The sequence below is a fragment of the Salvelinus namaycush genome, chromosome 2 (assembly GCF_016432855.1).
Source record: "Salvelinus namaycush isolate Seneca chromosome 2, SaNama_1.0, whole genome shotgun sequence".
NCBI lineage: Eukaryota > Metazoa > Chordata > Actinopteri > Salmoniformes > Salmonidae > Salvelinus > Salvelinus namaycush.
In genome coordinates this window covers 69537368-69561730 of record NC_052308.1, presented here as the reverse complement: position 1 = coordinate 69561730, position 24363 = coordinate 69537368, and the positions used below count along the sequence as shown (strand labels likewise).

Below are 24363 nucleotides of genomic sequence, written 5' to 3'. Positions count from 1 at the left end.
TGTTAGTACTTGTTATCGCAGTGTTAGTACTTGTTATCGCAGTGTTAGCACTTGTTATCGCAGTGTTAGTACTTGTTATCGCAGTGTTAGTACTTGTTATCGCAGTGTTAGTACTTGTTATCGCAGTGTTAGTACTTGTTATCGCAGTGTTAGTACTTGTTATTGCAGTGTTACTACTTGTTAGACCGCTGGAACACCCTAGACTACATTAAACATTTTATTGATTTTTCACACACAAAACACAGCAAATCGCCAACAAACAGAAAAGACACAACAAACATGGTCAACACCAGACAATACCACATAAACAGCTCAATCCCATGATACATCTCTTGGAACCTAATTGAGCCGCCAAGCCAATTGGATTCCACTGTGTGAATGGGAAAACCCTGATTTGAGTCTTCACCAAGGGGGATGTCCTCTCTCTTCTCTGGGAGAAGTCTGGAAGTCTGTCTGTCTGGAAGCTAAATGGCACGGCCAGAAAGAGGGAACACCCACTAACTTCCTACTAACAACTGTCCTGAAAGAGAGAGAGAAGAGAAAAGAGAAAGAACCAGCTTCTGTCCATATTGCAGTTGGACAGAATGAGTTTCCTGGAAAATGTTGACACACGGACAGTAGTTGGTTGGAACATATGAGAACGTTCCCTCGCTTTCTCTCTCTGGTCTCTCTCTCTCTCTCTCTCTTCCTCCACAGTCTCTCTCCACTCTGGTAACTGCCTATGTGTGACGAGATCCAGCAGCCTTTCTGTTTCTAATTTCTCTGCTCTTTTACCGCATCTGACTTTCTCCAGAACTGAATTTATAGGCGAACTGGGCCTTGTCAAAGCCATGTGGTGTCTGCCAGCCTGGGAGCTGAATGTATAAGGGAGCTGGGCCTTGTCAAAGCCATGTGGTGTCTGTCAGCCTGGGAGCTGAATGTATAGGGGAGCTGGGCCTTGTCAAAGCCATGTGGTGTCTGCCAGCCTGGGAGCTGAATGTATAGGGGAGCTGGGCCTTGTCAAGCCATGTGGTGTCTGCCAGCCTGGGAGCTGAATGTATAGGGGAGCTGGGCCTTGTCAAGCCATGTGGTGTCTGCAAGCCTGGGAGATGAATGTATAGGGGAGCTGGGCCTTGTCAAGCCATGTGGTGTCTGCAAGCCTGGGAGATGAATGTATAGGGGAGCTGGGCCTTGTCAAGCCATGTGGTGTCTGCCAGCCTGGGAGCTGAATGTATAGGGGAGCTGGGCCTTGTCAAGCCATGTGGTGTCTGTCAGCCTGGGAGCTGAATGTATAGGCGAACTGGGCCTTGTCAAAGCCATGTGGTGTCTGTCAGCCTGGGAGCTGAATGTATAGGGGAGCTGGGCCTTGTCAAGCCATGTGGTGTCTGCCAGCTTGGGAGCTGAATGTATAGGGGAGCTGGGCCTTGTCAAGCCATGTGGTGTCTGTCAGCCTGGGAGCTGAATGTATAGGCGAACTGGGCCTTGTCAAGCCATGTGGTGTCTGTCAGCCTGGGAGTTGAATGTATAGGGGAGCTGGGCCTTGTCAAGCCATGTGGTGTCTGCCAGCTTGGGAGCTGAATGTATAGGGGAGCTGGGCCTTGTCAAGCCATGTGGTGTCTGTCAGCCTGGGAGCTGAATGTATAGGCGAACTGGGCCTTGTCAAGCCATGTGGTGTCTGTCAGCCTGGGAGTTGAATGTATAGGGGAGCTGGGCCTTGTCAAGCCATGTGGTGTCTGCCAGCCTGGGAGTTGAATGTATAGGGGAGCTGGGCCTTGTCAAGCCATGTGGTGTCTGTCAGCCTGGGAGTTGAATGTATAGGGGAGCTGGGCCTTGTCAAGCCATGTGGTGTCTGCCAGCCTGGGCGAGAGAGACCAGGGCTAAACTAGTTTTTCTCATTTGCCTTTTCACAGCACACGCAAGTACATACACATACAAGTGCAAGCAGGCATGTTCATGGATCCCTATATAGACACGCGCCCATGCTTGTAAGCATACACTTTCACACAAACACACATGTTTGCGTAAGCAGACACACTCTTTCCACGCACACAGACCTGACCAATTTCTATCAGCCCCAACTAGGTAGGCAGTGATATACAGCCGTGGCAGCTCACACATGCAGCTGATAATGGCAGTCGCTCACCAGGACCCTGTCACATAGGGATTTAGAGGACTGTTTTTCCTCCTCTTGTCAAGTCAGGTGACCCTTTGAAGAAAATGGCTCCTGAATTGTCTCTTTGCTAAACTATGGCCGAATTCCATAAAGGTGGATGGGTGGGATTATTTTATTTTGAACATTTGCTGTAACTTGATCTATAAAGTTTCTTTGCCAAAACTATAGGCAACTTCCATTGAGTTGGCACATAAAAGTGAATGTGTTTCGTATGGTATTGGCAATTTTTATAGAGGGAGCATGTTTCACATGTTGAATGTAGGACTTTAAAAAAGAAAGGAGAGCCCTACTGTACTGCCTCTCATCTCACTACTATATGTGTTGACTGCCATTCATCAAAACATATTTTCAGTCTAGGAACTAGCTAGCCTACAGTAGCATAATAATGAATTAGCATAGCATCAATGTCGCAATGTCAAATTCACATTGGCAGTTAGCACTGAGCAAAACCTATGCCTCTACAGTCAGTCCAACGTTACCGTTTTCGCTAGGCTAAACATTAGCATAGCGTCATTTGCATAGCCTTATTATCATTTTGTGAAGCCAACCAATTCTGATAGGTTTCCAAACTCACTGTACTGTGTGCGGTCAGACCCCAGACTCTGCTGTAATGTCTACAGTGGGACCTACTTTGAACTTCAATGCCTTTTAGACAATGCCTATGGGTTGAAGCCTCAAACACTGTGGTGGGCCATTCAGAGCTTCAAACATAGTATTGCTATAGTAGTCTTGTGGTATGAGTGACTTCCAACCTGGATTTATGGAAAACCAAGGAATGTTTGGGAAGTTCCTGGAATTTCGCAACCCTACCAATGACCAATGTTTTTTTTTTCCGATGAAGAAACTGTTGTACACAGACATGTTTTCCATATGGGTCAAATAGGTCTCATTTCCCAATGTGACTTGGCGTGTCTTGCAGGGACATAAAATGGGGTGTGTGAGGACTTGATTTGTGTGTGTGTGTGTGTGTGTGTGTGTGTGTGTGTGTGTGTGTGTGTGTGTGTATGTGTGTGTGTCAAACCACATCATAGGACCTCGCCATATGACTGTTAATACAGTCAAGAGCTGATGACTTAATTGTTGGACTCCATTGGAGAGAAAAAAATAGTTGTGCTCGTTGCCTCGCTCTCTTCTCTTTTATACTGTCAGAGCGTGCGAGTTATTGTGTATGTGTACATATGTGCATCCGTCAAGAGTGCGCCTGTGTGTGTTAGCATATGGCGTACGTCTGGGTGCGTTATAGGCTGCAGAAAGTCATCCATTATCCTGTATCTTCGAGGTTCACTGAAAGGCAGCTTCCCTACTATTTATGACTCTGAATAGTCCACGTTGAACCCAAATGTTACGGATGAAATGCTTGGGGAGCCTCCGAACTTCGTAAACAGAATAGACAGTCGGAGAATCTGGATTCGTGCTACCGCTGCAGAACTAAAACACAAAGACACATGCTAACTGTCAGGGAGGGATCGATGGCTTCTTTTCTTCTCTCTTTTAGTGAGTTTCGGTTTGGTTTGGTTCCCGATTTGACATGTGTTTTTGCATTCAATCAGGTCTAGGTAGAGGCGAGTCAATTCGAATCAAAAATCTTTATTGTCCCACAAACACCTCTCGAAATGCTAGACTAGGATTTTCTTTTTGAGACTAAGTTCAAGTCAATCCTTAACCATTGCACTGATACAGGGTCAGCTCTTATTTAATCCCCTTGATGGTTTCAGGTTAGAACTCAGTTATGGTCATCTGATCCTAGATCTGTGGTTCAGGGACAACTTCTACCTCCTTGAACCTTAAGTGACCATTTTCCTCTGCACTCCGGGCACATATATGAAAAAACGTGACCCTAACCCTAGAGTGCTGATCTAGGATCAGGTTCTCCCTGTCCATATAATCTCAATCATTATGATTTTAAAATGAAAAACTGATCCATGATCAGTACCGCTACTCTGAGACGTCTGGTGGTTTTGTAATGATAGCAGCTTTCCAAGCAGGTGAAAAGTTCCCTGGTTACATCACTTCACTGCTCTCCATGTAGCCGATATAAATGAACGCCTGGACCAAGAGAAACACTAACACCCGATCAATTCTGGAGTTCTATTTCCATTATTGAATGTAAATCACAATGTGTAAGTGTGTTTGGAGTCCAAGCCCAACTATTAGGTGTCATGCCTAAGGCCTTAGTAATGATGGTAGTGATATTTAGCAGGGAGAATGGCTGGTAAATATGTGTGTGTGTGTGTGTGTCTGTCTATTTTCTTTCTGTGTCATAGTGTATAAAGAATGTGTTTGTGTGTGTGTGTGTGTGTGTGTGTGTGTGTCTCTCCATGTGGCTCTGCACAAACTAATGTGTGTGTGTGTGTGTGTGTCTTTGTTATAGGTTGGTGGTTCGTCAGTACAGCCGAGGAGCAGGGTTGGGTGCCGGCCACATACCTGGACTCACAGAACGGCACTAGAGATGACCTGGAACTTAGCACCGTCAGGACAGGAGAAGGTAACACACACACACACCAGCCATTCTCCCTGCTAAATAGCACTACCATCATTACTAAGGCCTTAGGTAACACACACCAGCCATTCTCCCTGCTAAATATCCCTACCCTCATTACTAAGGCCTTAGGCATGACAACTAATAGTTGTGCTTGGACAGCAGGAACCTCGAGGACCAGGGTCAGAGCAGGAAACAGACACTGTAACAAACCCAGCCGAATGCCCTTTGTTCAAATTACAGGGTTTGCATCAGGCTGGATATTTTGGCACCAGAGGAAATTCCTTCACTACTCTTTCAAGGAGTTTTGTCATGACCTCTTTTTTTGCAATAATGTTTAGTCTGACTGTTTGGAGGGCATATTTCATCACTAGAGAATAAGCTCCCTTTCCTTTTGGTGCTTCGGGATGACACTGTAGCGCCTTAGCTGTGTGTTACACCCAGGCAGGCAGACAGACATGCACATACAGACATACACACACACAGACATACACACACACAGACATACACACATACACTCCCCCACCGTTAAAGTCATATTACCTCTGTTTTCCATCAGTTTTAGTAACCCATGGAGACTACCTGGTATAGTGTAATCATTATGCCGTAATGCTTTGTGTGTCATAGACTGCCACCAGGGTATGTAAGGCTCTCTCCCTGTCTCTCATTAAGACACATTGCTTTATGATCCTCACGCTGGCCCATGGCACTGTTACACTGTAAACTGGCACCCCACATCCCAGCATGTGATGACAGGTCCTCTGCAGCTGCCGTGGCCCCCAGCTCCCCTTAATGCAGACTGCAGTCACTCGAGAGAGAGAGAGAGAGAGAGAGAGAGAGAGAGAGAGAGAGAGAGAGAGAGAGAGAGAGAGAGAGAGAGAGAGAGAGAGAGAGAGAGAGAGAGAGAGAGAGAGAGAGAGAGAGAGAGAGAGAGAGAGAGAGAGAGAGAGAGAGAGAGAGAGAGAGAGAGAGAGAGAGAGAGAGAGAGAGAGAGAGAGAGAGAGAGAGAGAGAGAGAGACTGGGTGGTACTGGGTGGTACTGGGTGGTACTGGGTGGTACTGGGCTGGTAGTGAAAGTCTGTGACAGCCTTTAAGGAAAAAGACGGTCATGTAGCTGGAGCCTGGAAATACCTAGGGATCTGGGTCAGAGACTCGCAGAGAGGAAATGCAGACACACAAACACACATCCCTCCCATCCCACAAAACACTCCTCTATCAACACCTTCCCCATTAGAGCCTGCCTACTCAGTTTTCACACACCACTGCATATCTCATATCTCTGGTAACTACCCTGTCTCCCCCCCCCCCCCCCCCCTCATACTCATTAAGCCCCAGTCTGCTGTCATATAAACCAATAGCAGACTGTAGCTAGCTCACTGAGGAGGAACGACAGGGCCTGGTAGGTCTGGTCTATTGGAATTACCCTGGAATAACGTCTGCCTTTGTGGCTGTCCCCAATCTGATATTTCAATCAGGAGGTCAATGGGAGACGGAGAGAGAGAGAGAGATGAGAGTCATTTGATTCTGTCCTCCTCTCCTCACTCCTCCGTTTCTCCCTCCTCCTCTTCCCTCCATTATGAAGGGAGAGATGACAGTAATTTCATTCTGTTCTCCATCCTCATCACTCGTTCCTCCGTTCTGAAAGTCTGGTTTATGTCCTCCTAGGGAATGCGTTAAGGAAGGGAGGATAACTGCGAGGCATCAGAAAGCAACGAGTTGGACAGTATCAAATAGGGCTGTTTTACTTTACTGTAAGTCAGTGGTGTTGCAAGAGTGGACCCTGCTTATAAGGGCGACTGGAACGGAACAGTTTACCAGAGGACTTAGCTAGCTGTTACGGTAGCCTAACAGGCTAACATGGAGATTTACTCTTATCTATTTTCTCCTATACAGTTGCTAGAAAACCTATTAGCGACACATTGGACACAGATGTAGTTTGCTGGGCAATCTTAAACCATGTGTACCGTATGCTAGGGGCTAGTATGATACTATGCCACACAGATGTAGCATGTCTGTGACCATTTGAAAGGTCCCAGATACACACAACGTTATGTATGGGGATTGGCCTTCTTGAATACGGAATACGTCGTGGTGAGAACCTTGAAGACCAACAGATTTCAGTGTTCTAGACACACTAGATTGGATGATACTGTATAATACATCAAGTCATCATTGCTATAGAAATATAATTAATAGAACATGCTTGGATCTCTAACCCTGGCATTTTGTAATGAATAGAGACACCCTTTCTATACATTATATTTCTATGATACATCATGTCATCATTGTCATAGAGATTGAATGAATAGAACAGGCTTGGACGAGCTAACCCTGGTAATTTGTAATGAATGGAGACGTCCTTTCTATTCATTCTATTTATATGATCATTGCTTCCTCTTTTAATGTGGGGCTTGTTCTCTTTCGGTCTTTCGGTGACAGACGATGTGGAGGATAGCTCCTCTGGGCAGTTGTCTCTCGTAAGGAAATATCTCTGTGTTTATGACCTCGTTCTCTCTGTCCTCAGGATATCTGTGATTCCACTCTTCCTTTATACTGTCAGCACAACTCAGTCCCCAGAAATACTCACCCTTCAAGAAGTTTAGCTGCTTGACTGTGAAACGTGCGCGTGAACTCATTATCATGACAACAATGAATATCAATTCTTTCTGCAAAACCATTTGCTAATACGCTATTACAAATCATGTCATTTACTATGCATAGCTTAAAATGGACACCGTTTATTTGCTGGCTTTCCATGTCATGTTTTCACCATCCAACTAACTAACGCCGGCTTTTTGCCTTCTTTCATTTTGTAATACGCTTCTTAAGTTCATGTTTCTTTGTTTTTCTTTGTTTTCACCGTCCGTCCCGTCATCAGTTACTAAGAGACGCAAGGCTCATCTGAAGAGACTGGACCGCAGATGGACCTTGGGAGGCATAGTGAACCGCCAGCAGAGTCGAGGTGAACACACAGTCAACACACACAGACACACACACACACGCAAACACGCACACACACACACACACACACACACACACACACACACACACACACACACACACACACACACACACACACACACACACACACACACACACACACACAAACACACAAACACACAAGCACAGAGACACTCTCAAGTGGCCTCTGTCAGAACCACACACATACACACTCCTTCCTTCATCGCAAGAAAACTCATTTACATCCATGACAGTCAGCCAACAACAACTCCAGCTTAACGCCAACATCACAAACAGCACATTGGGTGGTCCTGTAGATTTCAGCTCCCGGAGTTACATTTACCACACTTTTCTCTACTTTTAGAAAGATCATTATTTCTTCATTTTGCTCTGCGTAACAGAATCATGTACTAACATGAAACAGATGAGATAATGAGGGGTATCTGATTCAGACAGGACAACAGTAACAACCTTGATGGCCAATAGCTGTTCTTAACATTACTGTGTGCAGTGCTACTTCATGTACTTATACAACTCCCTCCAGGGTCAGAACCATTCGATTTTAATGACTGAGTTTTTACTGAACATTTATTGGTAAAGATATGTTCTCACACTCTTGAATGTATCACGTTGCCAAGCTCCCCTGGCCACTGCAATACTGGAATACGTCTCAATGGAGAGTTGCTGTTGAGTCATAATGAATTCTCTTTGATGGACCCAGACAGACATGAGCCTATGTCTCATATTGTCTAGTATTTAATCTGGTCCAAGGTCAGCTTTGCATTTATCCTCTAATGGTTATGGTTGGAATCTGGGGAAGATAAGCTGATCCAAGATCTGTGGCTATTAAAAGGCTACTTCTACTCATATTTGATCAAAAAAGTCGTCACTATATTGAAGGATGAAGTTGCTATATACGCTGATTGAAGGTCTGTTAGATGTTCTCTGTCATTGATATAGATAGGATTTGGGGAGGCTGATCCTAGATCGGTGTCTGTGGCCTACTCCTACCTAGAGCCAGAGTCATTTCTCATCCCTCTAATAAGACCAGGAGAGATCAGCCATCTGGTTTTAGGATTAGTTTTAACCCACTCACTCCACCTGGCTCTGTCTTGTGTCTGTTTGTTTACTGAAACTGACCTGGGACTCATATAACTTCCCAGGCTCCCAATAACATACATGGGGCGTGACTCACCTGGTATAGCTTAACTCTGATCCCAGACCAGTCAAAGAGACAATAAACATAAGTGATTCAACAGAGCTGATCCAACACAGGGGGAACTTGTGTCAGATGGTATGAGTTAGTGCCTGTGTTGATGAATTTTATACAGGCCTGCGATGACCTATATACTTTCGGGCCAGGAGTTTTTCCTAACCACATGACCTGACCAGGAAAAACTCCACTTCCTAGTTGCAGTCTTACTAATCTATAACATGGGACATCGTTTTTCCTATACAGATGCTCAGGAAAACCCACAGGTCCTATTTATACTGCACAGGAGAAAAAATACTAGTTCAATGTAAGCCAACGATTTCCATGTGATGACTACATCCAGCTCTTTGGACGCTTTTGGTGAATGTACTAATATGGGATGCCAGAGCCTCGCCATAGTCTCCAGCCAGAGCTGAGCGAAGCATTTACAGTTAGGTAGCTAGCTCTCTCAGAGGAGTAGCAGCAGGAGGAATGGGCTGGCTGGAATAGGCTGGTGGAAAGTGTGAAGTGGGGCAGTAGCCCATACTGAAGCCTGGCTTTAATCACAGGCAGGAGCCTATAACAGTGGATGGATCCACTTCTGTGTGTGTGAGCTAGAGGTCGACCGATTATGATTTTTCAACGCCGATACCGATTATTGGAGGACCAAAAAAGACGATACCGAGTAATCGGCCGATTTTTATATATATATTTGTAATAATGACAATTACAACAATACTGAATGAATACTTTTATTTTAATTAGGCTGGCCATAGTATTGCCAGCCTAATCTCAGGAGCTGATAGGCTTGAAGTCATAAACACCACTGTGCTTGAAGCATTGCGAAGAGCTGCTGGCAAACGCAGGAAAGTGCTGTTTGAATGAATGCTTACGAGCCTGCTGCTGCCTACCACCGCTCAGTCAGACTGCTCTATCAAATATCAAATCATAGACTTAATTATAATATAATAAACACACAAATGCAAGCCTTAGGTCATTAATATGGTCAAATCCGGAAACTATCATTTCGAAAACAAAACATTTATTCTTTCAGTGAAATACGGAACCGTTCCCTATTGACATCCATAAGTCGGGTGACATCCATAAGTCTAAATATTGCTGTTACATTGCACAATCTTCAATGTTATGTCATAATTATGTAAAATTCTGGCAAATTAATTACGGGCTTTGTTGGGAAGAAATTGTCTTCACACAGTTCGGAACGAGCCAGGCGGCCTAAACTGCTGCATATACCCTGACTCTGCTTGCACAGAACGCAAGAGAAGTGACACAATTTCCTTAGTTAATATTGCCTGCTAACATGAATTTATTTTAACTAAATATGCAGGTTTAAAAAAATATACTTGTGTATTGATTTTAAGAAAGGCATTGATGTTTATGGTTAGGTACATTGGTGCAACGCTTTTTTCGCGAATGCGCTTGTTAAATCATCACCCATTTGGCGAATTAGGCTGTGATTCGATGATAAATTAATAGGCACTGCATTGATTATTTGCAACGCAGGACAAGCAAGTTAAACTAGTAATATCATCAACCATGTGTAGTTAACTAGTGATTATGTGAAGATTGATTGTTTTTTATAAGGTAAGTTTAATGCTAGCTAGCAACTTACCGTGGCTCCTTGCTGCACTCGCGTAACAGGTGGTCAGCCTGCCACGCAGTCTCCTCGTGGAGTGCAATGTAATCGGCCAAAATCGGCTTCCAAAAATGCAGATTACCGACTGTTATGAAAACTTGAAATCGGCCCTAATTAATCGGCCATGACGATTAATCGGTCGACCTCTAGTGTGAGCCACTGATGTAACTGCTGCCATGAAGGAATCAGGACAATCATTGCGTGTGGCATAATTAGTAGGCATTGTCATACATTTTTGTTGTAGTACTACTGATATTGATTACTGCATGGTTGGGAAAGGCATTTCACTGTACTTGAAATCAATATTCTATATCATCATCATATCCAATATCCTAGATGACTTCACTTGAGACTCTGGGTCAACGTACAGTACATGCCTGTGTAAGGATGCTGTACTAGAGACATCAACCAGCAAAAACAGATAGTAGTGATATATTGTCCCCTGTTGCGGCTGACACATTTTAACAGCCAGGGTTTCAGTTGGGAGTCCAGTGTTGCTTTCAGCTGGCACCATCAGAAGCACTGCTGCATGCTAACTCATTCATGACTTCAGATTAGAGGCCTTGTTTCCACCCTACAAAATTATCCCACCATGAAAATACTGCTGACTGTGGTCATTATGAATGCCAGACGAGGCATGTTTGTATCAGGCAGCACAGATAGGGCGCTTTGAGGCAGCATGCACAGACCGTTTCTAGCAGTGCTGAGTGATTATTAGTGCTGTTTGGGGTCGGTTCGGTTTCGGTTCGATTATAAAAAAAGAAACATGGTTTTCGATTTTTTTTTACAAATATTAAATTCGTTGTGAGATAATGACATTAAAATGATTTTAGAGCTTTTTAATGGACATTACAGAACCCAAAATAGTGAACATTCAATTGCCCAAACATTGAAAATATTCCATTGTCTCTGTCAGGTCCCCATTGGGTAGACATCAATAGAAAAATAAAAAATCACTATGAAATAATATTTCACTTTTGTATATTACTTTGTTTTTATTTGATGACTCTATTATCTTGAATTCCTTAAAGTCATCATCTCATCTCTGCTCAGCATTAGCAGCCAAACAGCCAGACAAAGTTATCTCTGTTCTCCCCATACTGTCTTTAGTCATCCTATTTAGCTAAGCTAGCTTGCCTTGGTATGCAGCAGAGCTGTCTGACAAAATAATGTTACTAGTCCTTCAAAGTAGATAAGGCACACTTTCACAAACTGTCTCTATCCCTCTCTCATCATTGAGTGCATTCCTCTCTCATGCAGTCTATGCAGTCTGTGTATAGTAAAATTGTATCCATCTCTGTCTGCACCAGAAAGAGCAGGTGCAATGGATTATGGTCATTATGGTACAACTCCGTTCAGCCAGGCATCCCACATAGTTCTTGACTTGATTTATTATTATTTGATTTCTCACTGGAGAAATGGAGTGTTGGGCTCACAGAAAAACTAAAAACGAAATGGATTTCAAGTAATTGAACCGACGTCAGTTAATCGCTCAGCATTAGTTTCTAGGAAGCTAAAAGTAGAGTTAAGCGTATCAGGGACATGATCATTGACCATAAAGAATACTTAGAATTACTCTACCCTGAGTGTTCTCTCCATAGACATAAGAAAATGGATAAATACCGTATCTCATGGTTCGTTCTATGAAGATGCACTCTTGTCATTAGACACGGACACTCTTTCTTAATTTATCTTTCCACGATTACATAAATACTCTATCCACCTCCTGCTCAACCTTATTGCAAGAGATTTGAGAAAGTGGAGAGGATGGGAGGAATTTAAAGAAAGATTCGAGAAAGAAGCATGCATGAGTTAGAGAGAGGAAAGTAGGGAGTCTAATCTTACAATATTAATGAATTGTCTTCTTAAGAACTTATCTGAAACTACCCAGAAACACTCTTTACTAATGGAATACTTGAACCATTTGTGAGAAATATAATATTTTCCCGTGGAGTCAAGGATTTAGTTACCGTGGAAACGAGATAGTAAACAAGATAAGGAGAGAAGATAAGTGCCAGGTGCTAAATCTTATGGATTAACACCACAGAGGAGGAAGCAAAAATTGATTACTTTGTTGTTGTTCCTACCCTACGTCAAGTCAATGGGTCTAAAGTTGTTAACTTTATCGCCAAAATACTCCCAAAGAAGACAAAGCAGGAAGCTAAATGGATCGCTTTGTTATTGTTTTATAGTCCACTTACTCTGACCCTACCTCAGGTCAATGGGCCTGCCTTTGGTAACTTTATCGCCAAAAATACTCCCAAGAAAAACGAATGGATCCCTTGTTATTTCATTGTTCGGTCAAACCCACAAATTCTTCTGACCCAATGTTAGGTCAGTACAGTCTGATTGGCTGGTCCGATGAAATCCATAGGTGATGATTGGCTAGTGACAGCAGGATGACCTCACCTCATCGATTACCTCATGTGTTGTTGACAGGGCGAGTCATTAGGTCAAACACTCTATCCAGTCTCCTCCACCCTGTTCCTCTGTCTGTATGTCTAGAGAACAGGATCAGTTACAGCAGAGTCTAATGTGATTTATGGCAGTGTGCTGATAACCTCCTTCTCAACTCACTGTTTGGGGCTTTGGGCCCAGCTGACTGGTCTAAACACTCACTAAGACGGTGTGAGACACACGTACACATACAGTACATGTCCAGAGAGCTCACACACATGATACGTACGTTTGAATACACACCCACACTCACAGGCACGCGCGCACACACACACACACACGCACGCACACACGCACGCACGCACGCACGCACGCACACACACACACACACACACACACTGTCACAAACCCACACTCACACCGTATTCCCTCTCCACCTGTAAGTACTCAGACGTCCTCAACCACACACACACCCCCACCCTACAAACACTCCCTGTGCTACCTAGTCCAAAAACCCCTAGACATTCCTTACAGCTCTCTATAATTGACCCAAGCCCCTCAGCTTGGAATGACAGGCAGCAGTAGAATATGTTCCCACTAAAACCTCACAACACCCCACCCATTGTAAACAGACTGACACATGCACATTCACACCTCTGAAGTTCCTGTTTCTCCTGTTTCACTTCCCCATCCCACCCAGGGACACATTGGCTGTGTCCCAAATGACACTATAGTCATCCTATAGTGCACTGCTTCTTGCACATTGCACTGCTATTGACATAGTCAAAGGTAGTGCACTATATGGGACAATATAGGGGATCATTTGAGACACAAGCCATTCTCACCGGACCAACTCCGATTCTCTCCCTGTTTTTATCTCCATTCCCTCCCATGCCCCTGTATATCTAAACCATTGAAGCAACAGCTGCTTAAAGTGGCCCTATCTATCTACCCCTCACTACTACCACTCATACTTGCACTTGGCTGTTCCCACAGTAGTTGAATCCCCCTACGGATCATCCCACTCTAAATCCCTGCGGCCAAGTGGAGCCAGATTAAGATCTGAGAGCTTCCACAGGTTCCTTATCTCCAACAGGGAGGCTCCATACTGCATCTCTGCAGCTCTGCAGCCATTTCAAAGGGATCCAGTCCGCAGTGTTGTTCACTCAACAGTGTTTATTATGGGTCCACAGTGGGTCCCGGCTGGGTTGCCTCTGTCACATTCTAGCTGTGATAAGGAAGAGTTTGAGAGTGTTGTGGATGTGATGAGAGGTTTGGCCAGTAGTGGGTGCTGTTTGTGGTTGTATTGGAGGATACACGTGGAATGGATACAGTCAGGGTATCCATGCTGGCTTGAACAAATAAAACAGATAAAATGGCTAACTGGGTGATTCCCGATACTTTTACCTCTGCGTTGCTTTCTAAGAGAACATTAATTGATTGAAATACTTTGGGAAATTCAAGGGGAGTTTTCCAAGGGGTTCATTACTGAGATTTACTGAACAGAAATGTTGATTCTCTCCATTTTTTCTGTCCTTCCTTCCATCGACCCGTGTAGAAGAGAAGTACATGACGGTGCAGCCGTACGCCAGCCAGGGGAAGGACGAGATCGGTTTTGAGAAAGGGGTCACCGTGGAGGTCATCCAAAAGAACCTGGAGGGCTGGTGGTACATCAGGTGAGCATCACCTCCTCCCATTGGTCCTTACTGTGGAGGGCTTCCTCTGATTGGTCCTCACCATGGAGTGACAGGCACCTTAGCCAACGGAAAACATTGCTCCAGTTAAGAATTTACACCTATTAGGGATTTTAAAGTACATTTTCTAACACTCTAATGAAATGAGTCCCCTATCATTATTTTCGGAGATGTGATCACGGCAGAGGTACATCTCATCTGTTGAATGGTATTGTAAAACATATGTGGCTCGTTGGCGATCCGGTGAATGCGTTGTGTGTGACCTGTTCGGTGGAAGAGCGACAGAGTGTGTTGTATACTCAGTAAATGTGCATTTCCTGGCCTGTTGTTTGTAGTTTCCTCATGGCCCCGACGGCCTTGTGAGCTCCACTCTCCAGCTGATGATTACCACATGCTACTCTGGACTCTGCTCTGGCTTAAAGAACAGTCCTGTTACATCTCTCATATATTATCCACAGACCAGAGGAGGACAGAGGCACCTTGATAGGGGAGGACGGGCTCATAGTAATGGCTGGAATGGAATTAATGGAATGGTATCGCACACATCAAACGCATGGTTACCTTGTGTTTGATTACATTCCATTGACTCCATTCCAGCAATTAATATGAGCCCCCCCCCCCCCCCCCCAGCAGCCTACTGGCTCACACCACAGTCAGAATCAGTCTATGTTCTTCTATGTGTATGAGGACATCTAGTGGTCGTAGACAGTCAGTGGGAGAATAAACAAAATAAAGACTCCCTTTGACCGTAAATAATTCTTGAATGCTTGTCAACCTTGGCTGAAGATGTAGTCAGATGTTTTACTGCTGATGTACCAGTAGTATTACTGACGGACATCAAGTGGAAGTAATCACAGTGTATTGCTTGTAATGACTTTGTAGTCAACACAAGATGCACTTTTTGACCGGTAAGGGTTACTGTTTGACCGGTAAGGGTTACTGTTTGACCGGTAAGGGTTACTATTTGACCGGTAGGGGGTTACTATTTGACCGGTAGAGGGTTACTATTTGACCAGTAGGGGGTTATTATTTGACCGGTAGGGGTTATTATTTGACCGGTAGGGGGTTATTATTTGACCGGTAGAGGGTTACTATTTGACCGGTAGGGGTTACTATTTGACCGGTAAGGGTTACTATTTGACCGGTAGGGGTTACTATTTGACCAGTAAGGGTTACTATTTGACCGGTAGGGGGTTACTATTTGACCGGTAGAGGGTTATTATTTGACCGATAAGGGTTACTATTTGACCGGTAAGGGTTACTATTTGACCGGTAAGGGTTACTATTTGACCGGTAGAGGGTTATTATTTGACCGATAAGGGTTACTATTTGACCGGTAAGGGTTACTATTTGACCGGTAAGGGTTACTATTTGACCGGTAGGGGGTTACTATTTGACCGGTAAGGGTTACTATTTGCCCGGTAGGGGTTACTATTTGACCGGTAGGGGGTTACTATTTGCCCGGTAGGGGTTACTATTTGACCGGTAGGGGGTTACTATTTGACCGGTAGAGGGTTATTATTTGACCAGTAAGGGTTACTATTTGACCGGTAAGGGTTACTATTTGCCCGGTAGGGGTTACTATTTCCCTGGTAGGGGGTTACTATTTGACCGGTAGAGGGTTATTATTTGACTGGTAAGGGTTACTATTTGACCGGTAGAGGGTTACTATTTGACCAGTAGGGGGTTACTATTTGACCGGTAAGGGTTACTATTTGACCGGTAGGGGGTTACTATTTGACCGGTAGGGGGTTACTATTTGACCGGTAGAGGGTTATTATTTGACTGGTAAGGGTTACTATTTGACCGGTAGGGGGTTACTATTTGACCGGTAGGGGGTTACTATTTGACCGGTAAGGGTTACTATTTGACCGGTAGGGGGTTACTATTTGACCGGTAAGGGTTACTATTTGACCGGTAGGGGGTTACTATTTGACCGGTAGGGGGTTACTATTTGACCGGTAGAGGGTTACTATTTGACCGGTAGAGGGTTATTATTTGACCAGTAGGGGGTTATTATTTGACCGGTAAGGGTTACTATTTGACCGGTAAGGGTTACTATTTGACCGGTTGGGGGTTACTGTTTGACCGGTAGGGGGTTACTATTTGCCCGTTAGGGGGTTACTATTTGACCGTTAGGGGGTTACTATTTGACCGGTAGGGAGTTACTATTTGACCGTTAGGGGGTTACTATTTGACCGGTAGGGAGTTACTATTTGACCGTTAGGGGGTTACTATTTGACCGTTAGGGGGTTACTATTTGACCGGTAAGGGTTACTATTTGACCGTTAGGGGGTTACTATTTGACCGGTAGGGGGTTACTATTTGACCGGTAAGGGTTACTATTTGACCGGTAGGGGGTTACTATTTGACCGGTAGAGGGTTACTATTTGACCAGTAAGGGTTACTATTTGACCAGTAAGGGTTACTATTTGACCGGTAGGGGGTTACTATTTGACCAGTAAGGGTTACTGTTTGACCGGTAAGGGTTACTATTTGACCGGTAGGGAGTTACTATTTGACCGTTAGGGGGTTACTATTTGACCGGTAAGGGTTACTATTTGACCGGTAGGGGGTTACTATTTGACCGGTAGAGGGTTACTATTTGACCAGTAGGGGGTTACTATTTGACCGGTAAGGGTTACTATTTGACCGGTAAGGGTTACTATTTGACCGGTTGGGGGTTACTGTTTGACCGGTAGGGGGTTATTATTTGACCGTTAGGGGGTTACTATTTGACCGGTAGAGTTACTATTTGACCGTTAGGGGGTTACTATTTGACCGTTAGGGGGTTACTATTTGACCGGTAGAGAGTTACTATTTGACCGTTAGGGGGTTACTATTTGACCGTTATGGGGTTACTATTTGCCCGTTAGGGGGTTACTATTTGACCGGTAGGGGGTTACTATTTGCCCGTTAGGGGGTTACTATTTGACCGTTAGGGGGTTACTATTTGACCGGTAGGGAGTTACTATTTGACCGTTAGGGGGTTACTATTTGATCGGTAAGGGTTACTATTTGACCGTTAGGGGGTTACTATTTGACCGTTAGGGGGTTACTATTTGACCGATAAGGGTTACTATTTGACCAGTAGGGGGTTATTATTTGACCGGTAAGGGTTACTATTTGACCGGTAAGGGTTACTATTTGACCGATAAGGGTTACTATTTGACCGGTAGGGGGTTACTATTTGACCGGTAGGGGGTTACTATTTTACTGGTAAGGGTTACTATTTGACCGGTAAGCGTTACTATTTGACCGGTAGGGGTTACTATTTTACTGGTAAGGGTTACTATTTGACCGGTAAGGGTTACTATTTGACTGGTAAGGGTTACTATTTGACCGGTAAGGGTTACTATTTGACCGGTAGGGGGTTACTATTTGACCAGTAGGGGGTTACTATTTGACCGGTAGGGAGTTACTATTTGACCGGTAGAGGGTTACTATTTGACCGGTAGAGGGTTACTATTTGACCGGTAGAGGGTTATTATTTTACTGGTAAGGGTTACTATTTGACCGGTAAGGGTTACTATTTGCCCGGTAGGGGTTACTATTTGACCGGTAGGGCATTACTATTTGACCGGTAGGGGGTTACTATTTGACCGGTAAGGGTTACTATTTGACCGGTAGGGGGTTACTATTTGACCGGTAGGGAGTTACTATTTGACCGGTAGAGGGTTATTATTTGACCGGTAGGGGGTTACTATTTGACCGGTAGGGGGTTACTATTTGACCGGTAGAGGGTTACTATTTGACCGGTTGGGGGTTACTATTTGACCGGTAAGGGTTACTATTTGACCGGTAGAGGGTTACTATTTGACCGGTAGGGGGTTACTATTTGCCCGGTAGGGGTTATTATTTGACCAGTAAGGGTTACTATTTGACCGGTAGGGGGTTACTATTTGACCGGTAGGGGGTTATTATTTGACCGGTAAGGGTTACTATTTTACCGGTAGAGGGTTATTATTTGACCGGTAGAGGGTTACTATTTTACTGGTAAGGGTTACTATTTTACTGGTAAGGGTTACTATTTGACCGGTAAGGGTTACTATTTGACCGGTGAGTAAACTTCCATTCTCCTCCCCAATTTTGCTGCTAGGTACCTGGGGAAGGAGGGCTGGGCCCCGGCCTCATACCTGAAGAAGATGAAGGAGGACTTCTCATCCCCGGGTAGGAAGAAGACCCTGACAGGCCCTGTGGAGATCATCGGCAACATCATGGAGATCAGCAACCTGCTCCAGAAGAAGTCCAGCAGTGAGAAGGTAAGGTTTTAAGATTAACTTTTAGCTTTTTAGTCTTTAAGCACTTTTTTTCTATTTTATTAGCTTTTGTTTGATTTATCTCTTGTATTGAATAGTTTTTTTTACTGTACAAATGCAGTTTAAATAAAGTTTGATTTGATTCGAAGGATGTCCAAACGGATGGAGATTCCACCAGTCCTGAGCGTCACATCTCCAAGAGTGAGATCAGCCTGCCCATGCCCTATGCCCCAGGTCACAACCCCAGCCCCGACCACGGCCCAGGTCCGAGTCCCAGTCCTGGGCTGAGTTCTGGATCTGGGATGGGTACCTCCAGTCCTAGCCTGGGCCCTGGTGCTAGTGGTCCTCTACAGGACAGTAAGGGGAAGACGGAACCTGGTTCCCCTGCTGTAGCACGTGTCGCTCCACACAGAGTGTCGATAGGTGAGTGTCATCGATTATGGAGTTGTATGTTGATTCAAATTAGACAATTTACTTGACTGAAGTAAAATATTGTTTTCTTCTTGCATAGGCTTTGAGGCTATAGGTAAGACATGGAAAGACGAAGGTGTATAGTGTGAATCTAATATTAGACTAATATTTGGGTGCTAATATATATCTATTACACTAATATTTGGGTGCTAATATATATATATATCTATTTGACTAATATTTGGGTGCTAATATATATCTCTTTGACTAATATTTGGGTGCTAATATATATCTATTAGACTAATATTTGGGTGCTAATATATATCTATTTGACTAATATTTGGGTGCTAATATATATCTCTTTGACTAATATTTGGGTGCTAATATATATCTATTAGACTAATATTTGGGTGCTAATATATATCTATTAGACTAATATTTGGGTGCTAATATATATCTATTAGACTAATATTTGGGTGCTAATATATTTCTATTTGACTAATATTTGGGTGCTAATATATATCTATTAGACTAATATTTGGGTGCTGGGATATATTTGTGTGACTAATATTTGGGTGTAATAAAATGCAATAAAAACATATATAGTGCTGGGTGATATAACATTTTGATTGGGGTTTTACGGATATACTAAGGTTTGTACTCGTCTGTTATGTGTGTACAGTAGACTACTAATTGCACTTCTATCATTTCTACATTTGACAGTAAATGATGCTAATCTATGATTCCATTCATTAGGCTCTCCCAACCTCCGACAAAAACCTCCCCCTAGAAGAGAAACAAATCTGGTAAGTCACTCTCAAATACAGTATGTATCAGAAAACGTTTTTTTTTACACATAAACATAGAACATTGAACTCAAGATTGCTTCTTTTTCTATTCCTCTTGTTTGTGCAGGGCTTCCAGTTACCCAAGCCACCAGAGCCCCCTACTGTGGAAGCGGAGTACTACACCATCGCAGAGTTCCAGTCCTGCATCTCTGATGGCATCAGTTTCCGTGGAGGACAAAAAGCTGACGTAAGCACCCAGAATCTTTGAGATAGATACAGTATATATACAGATATTTCGTTTCTGGATAGATGGATAGGCTACTGTCTATATGATCTCTCTATGCTCAGAACCGCTGTACATATGTTGGTATTGAAATCTGTCTGAGCACATTAAATATGAATGACAACTGACAGCTGAAGCTTCATAGATATGGCCTTGACGGTCTGTTCATTTTGATGATGCTGGCTACATACTGTATAGAGGCCAACTGGATGTCAGGGTGGACATTAAGTTAGAAGAAAGGAGCTTTTGTTTTGATTTCTCTAACCGTCGCACCAAGAATGATACCCAGAATATGTAGGATGTAGGATCTTAATTTGAGCCAGTTTGCTACAGCAGGAAAAATAATCCTGCAACAACAGGAAATTTGAATTATTATGTCGATTATAATTAATCTACATATTTTTTTGTAGGGGTTGATACGTTGTTCCTAAGGGAAAATCAAGTCTGAAATTTCTAACTGGAAATTACTCACTTCAGAAGACTTTTAAAATCTCAAATGCACTACAAGTTTTAAATGTCTTGCATTGCAGGAATGCTATCCTGCAACAGAGTGATCAAATGAAGGTCCTACATCTGTAAATGGGGAGGATGATGGTGTGATAGTGGAGGGGATGTTGGAGGGAGGGAGAGAACAGCAGTAGAGAAATAGGACACTATTACTCTGACCCTCTCCCTGTGCATTATAGATGCCAAGTTCTTCTGCAGCAGGGTGATCAAATTAAGATCCTACATCTATATAACCGCAACGCTCAAGAGATCTACATGTATGAGAAACATTGTCTACTTCCAAAATGACACCCTGTTCCCTTTATAGGGCACTACTTTTGATCAGGACCCATTGTTAAAAATATTATTTTCATCAGTGTGAAGTTCAAGTGAGGCTGAATGTTGATTATAAAGTGATAGTTCCATCAAGTGTGTCTGACTGTTGGTTATCTTCCCACCTGTCTTCTCTGTAGGTCATAGAGAAGAACTCCGGGGGCTGGTGGTATGTCCAGATCGGGGAGACGGAGGGTTGGGCCCCCTGCTCGTACATCGACAAACGCAAGAAGCCCAACCTCAGCCGACGAACCAGCACGCTTACTCGCCCCAAAGTCCCGCCCCCAGCTCCACCCACCAAAAAGCAAGACTCAGAAGAGACGCCATCACCTTCTCCCAGTCACTCCATCTCCTCATCCTCCAAAGCCCCAGAATCCCCCAGCCGGCCCACAGTATATGAGGAACCGGAATATGACGTTCCCGCTGTTGGATGCGAGGGCGAGTCGGACACAGATTCCCTGAAGGGAGAGACAATACATCGCCCCCTGGAGGTGAAAATCAACAGTGTGGTCTGTGAGAAGTACCGTAGTTCTCCTCCGGTCTGCAAGACCTCCCCTGTGATTATCAGCTATAGAAGAAGGTCCTTCAGGTCCGTTGAAGAGATGGCCAAGGAAGAATGTATCTATGAGAATGATGGCTTCAGGTGCAGTAGTGGTGATGAAGGGGCTTCGGCCAAAGGCTGCGGCGGTTCCAACTCCCCAAGGATCTTCCACTCCTCGACTGTACCCCGCAAAGCCTCAGGGTCTTCACCTCTAGCAGGGGGAAAGCCATTGAAGAAGATCGCCCCGGAGCTGATCCGAAGCCAGTCCCTAGCCAAAGCCGACACCAGCCCCAGGTCGTCCTCAGACGAATCGGGTAGAGGTTCCAGGAAACCTCCAGGCATCCGGACGGTGGAGCAAAGGATAGGCCAGAGCCCCTCCACCAAGCCAAAGCCCTCAGTGAGGCCTAAACCTCTCCTCCCCACCAAGTCAGAGCCACAGTGCCCTGAGAGGATGGACATCACTTCCCTGAGGCGCCAGTTGAGGCCCACGGGTCAGCTCCGGCATACCGTCCATGGGCTCAAAGACTCAGAGACGGCCTCCGTCATCTCGTCGGAGGACTCCCATTCTTCCCGCAACAGCACCTCAGACCTCTCCTCCATCTACTCCAAAGGGAGCCGGGGAGATTCGGATCTGGAGGGGTTCAACCTATACCGGACCACAGACGCCTACGACAAGGTCCAGGAGTCAGAGCTGAGCTTTCCATCTGGGGTGGAGGTGGAAGTCCTGGAGAGGCAGGAGAGTGGCTGGTGGTACATCCGTTGGCGGGACGAGGAAGGCTGGGCGCCCACTTTTTATTTGGAGCCCATGCGCCAAGGAAGGGACGGCGGTGGGTCCGAGTCTGACGGGCAGCGCTCTGGGTCGGGCAGCGGTACCGGGAGCAAGTCCAACAGCCTGGAGAAGAATGAGCAGCGCGTGCTGGCGCTCAACGACATCAACCTCCAGGGACTCACCAATCACCACCAGGTGCACCATACGCCAGGGGGTCTGAGATCGAGGAACACTCCCCCCATCCCCTCCAAGCCTCCGGGGGGCTTCTCCAAGCCGGCTGTGCTGGTTAACGGAGCCGTGAGAATGAGGAACGGTGGGGTGAGACCGCAGTCTGCCGTCAGACCCCAGTCCGTGTTCGTGTCTGCACCACAGCCCGCCATGGTCAGTCAACATTACATGACGAGTTCCCTGAGGCGGAACGAGTCATTGGCCGCCCACAACCAGTATCGTACTGACCAGTACCGCTCCGGTTCCGCTACCCTCGGCGTGCGCCGTAACTCCTCTTTCAACGCTGTGCGTGCGCAACCCGTCACAGTCGAGACCCGATCGAGACCCTCAGAGCGCTCTATCACCACCAGGGGGTCTTCGGCGGAACGATTTGGCGCCGGTGGCGGGACGGATGCCTTGAGCAGGGTTGGGGTTGTTGTGCAGCGTAATGGTATCCCCGTCTCCACAGTCAGGCCAAAGCCTATCGAGAAGAGCCAGCTGATCCATAACAACCTGGGGAGGGAGGTATATGTTTCCATCGCTGACTACCGGGGGGACGATGAGACCATGGGCTTCCCTGAGGGCACCTGCCTGGAGGTTCTAGACAGGAACCCCAATGGGTGGTGGTACTGCCAGGTCCAAGATGCCCTGCACCCCCGCAAGGGCTGGGTCCCCTCCAACTACCTAGAGAGGAAAAAGTAATGGCCTAATAATAATAACAATGCCCCCCTTTGATGATGTCACTAAGAATATTGGTGATGACATCACTCCATAAGAATGTTACCCCACAAGAGCTACCACAAGCAATATGCTCCAAATATGTAAACAAATGATTGATTCTGAAATACTTTATGTAACAAACAAAAAAAATGTTGTTTTAACCTTATAATGAGAAAGAGACACTTTTATTTCTGGTTTACTAAAATGTACACATGAAAGACTAAAAGTCCAGATTTTTGTGTGCGATATGGGATGTAACGAGAGACTGAAAACGGGGTTGGTCACCCCAAGTGTTAGAAACACAAAGATGTTTTTGGAACTTTGGAACGATGCGATTTGACACGACACCTTCTAGAAGGGGTTTACATTAGAAAGATAAGATAGCTGGGCAATGATGGCAAGCCTTATACCTGCCCTTGTGACTATAATGCCAAATAGGTGCCTTTCGTAGATGATCAACTGAATGGGGGTTCGAAGAAGTGGACGGAACACATCGGTGAATCAACGTCATTACCAAATGTATTACAGTGCCATAGGCCTATGAGCATGAATACCACCAAAATTATTTTTGTAACGTTCAAGAGAATCACTTGAGTATGAGTGTTTAGGAGCGTTACCGAGCGAATAGGATCAATCTAGAAGTGTTGTAGTAGAATGTTCAGAATCAAATAAGAAAAAAACAAGAGAACGGGAGAGATATCAGTGACTCTCAGTGAGTCACAATTGACTCACGTAAAATGACAAATTCTTTGATTATCTTTTTTAGACATTATTGTATGTTTTGTTCTTTAATGTCTCTGTGTGTCTTTTTGTCTGTCCTTAGAGATGTATTTCTGCTTTCTTGTGTAACACTCCACCGACAGCCCAGAATTGGAAAGAGTCAAAGTTTCCTCTCGGATATTCGGATCTCTGAAGTTTCACTGATGGAATATCTATGTTGAGGTACACGTAATTAGACGAACTTTGTAGTTTCATCCTGTTTTTCTAGTCCCACTTCTTATTCTATATTTTCAACCAAGCCTACAGAATCTTGC

General features: G+C 44.8%; 1 protein-coding gene across 1 annotated transcript in view; it reads left to right on the top strand.

The window, feature by feature from the left end:
* LOC120027734 (SH3 and PX domain-containing protein 2A-like) overlaps positions 1-23387 on the top strand; it is a 121248-nt gene extending 97861 nt beyond the window's left edge. Inside the window, exons 8-16 of the mRNA XM_038972739.1 lie at positions 4524-4637; positions 7510-7593; positions 14397-14514; positions 18632-18794; positions 18941-19025; positions 19056-19214; positions 19959-20008; positions 20118-20237; positions 21233-23387. Coding sequence (XP_038828667.1) covers positions 4524-4637; positions 7510-7593; positions 14397-14514; positions 18632-18794; positions 18941-19025; positions 19056-19214; positions 19959-20008; positions 20118-20237; positions 21233-23311 — 2972 coding nt within the window. The 3' untranslated portion in view covers positions 23312-23387. The remainder of the gene's footprint in view (positions 1-4523; positions 4638-7509; positions 7594-14396; positions 14515-18631; positions 18795-18940; positions 19026-19055; positions 19215-19958; positions 20009-20117; positions 20238-21232) is intronic.
* Positions 23388-24363: the final 976 nt, after the last annotated feature.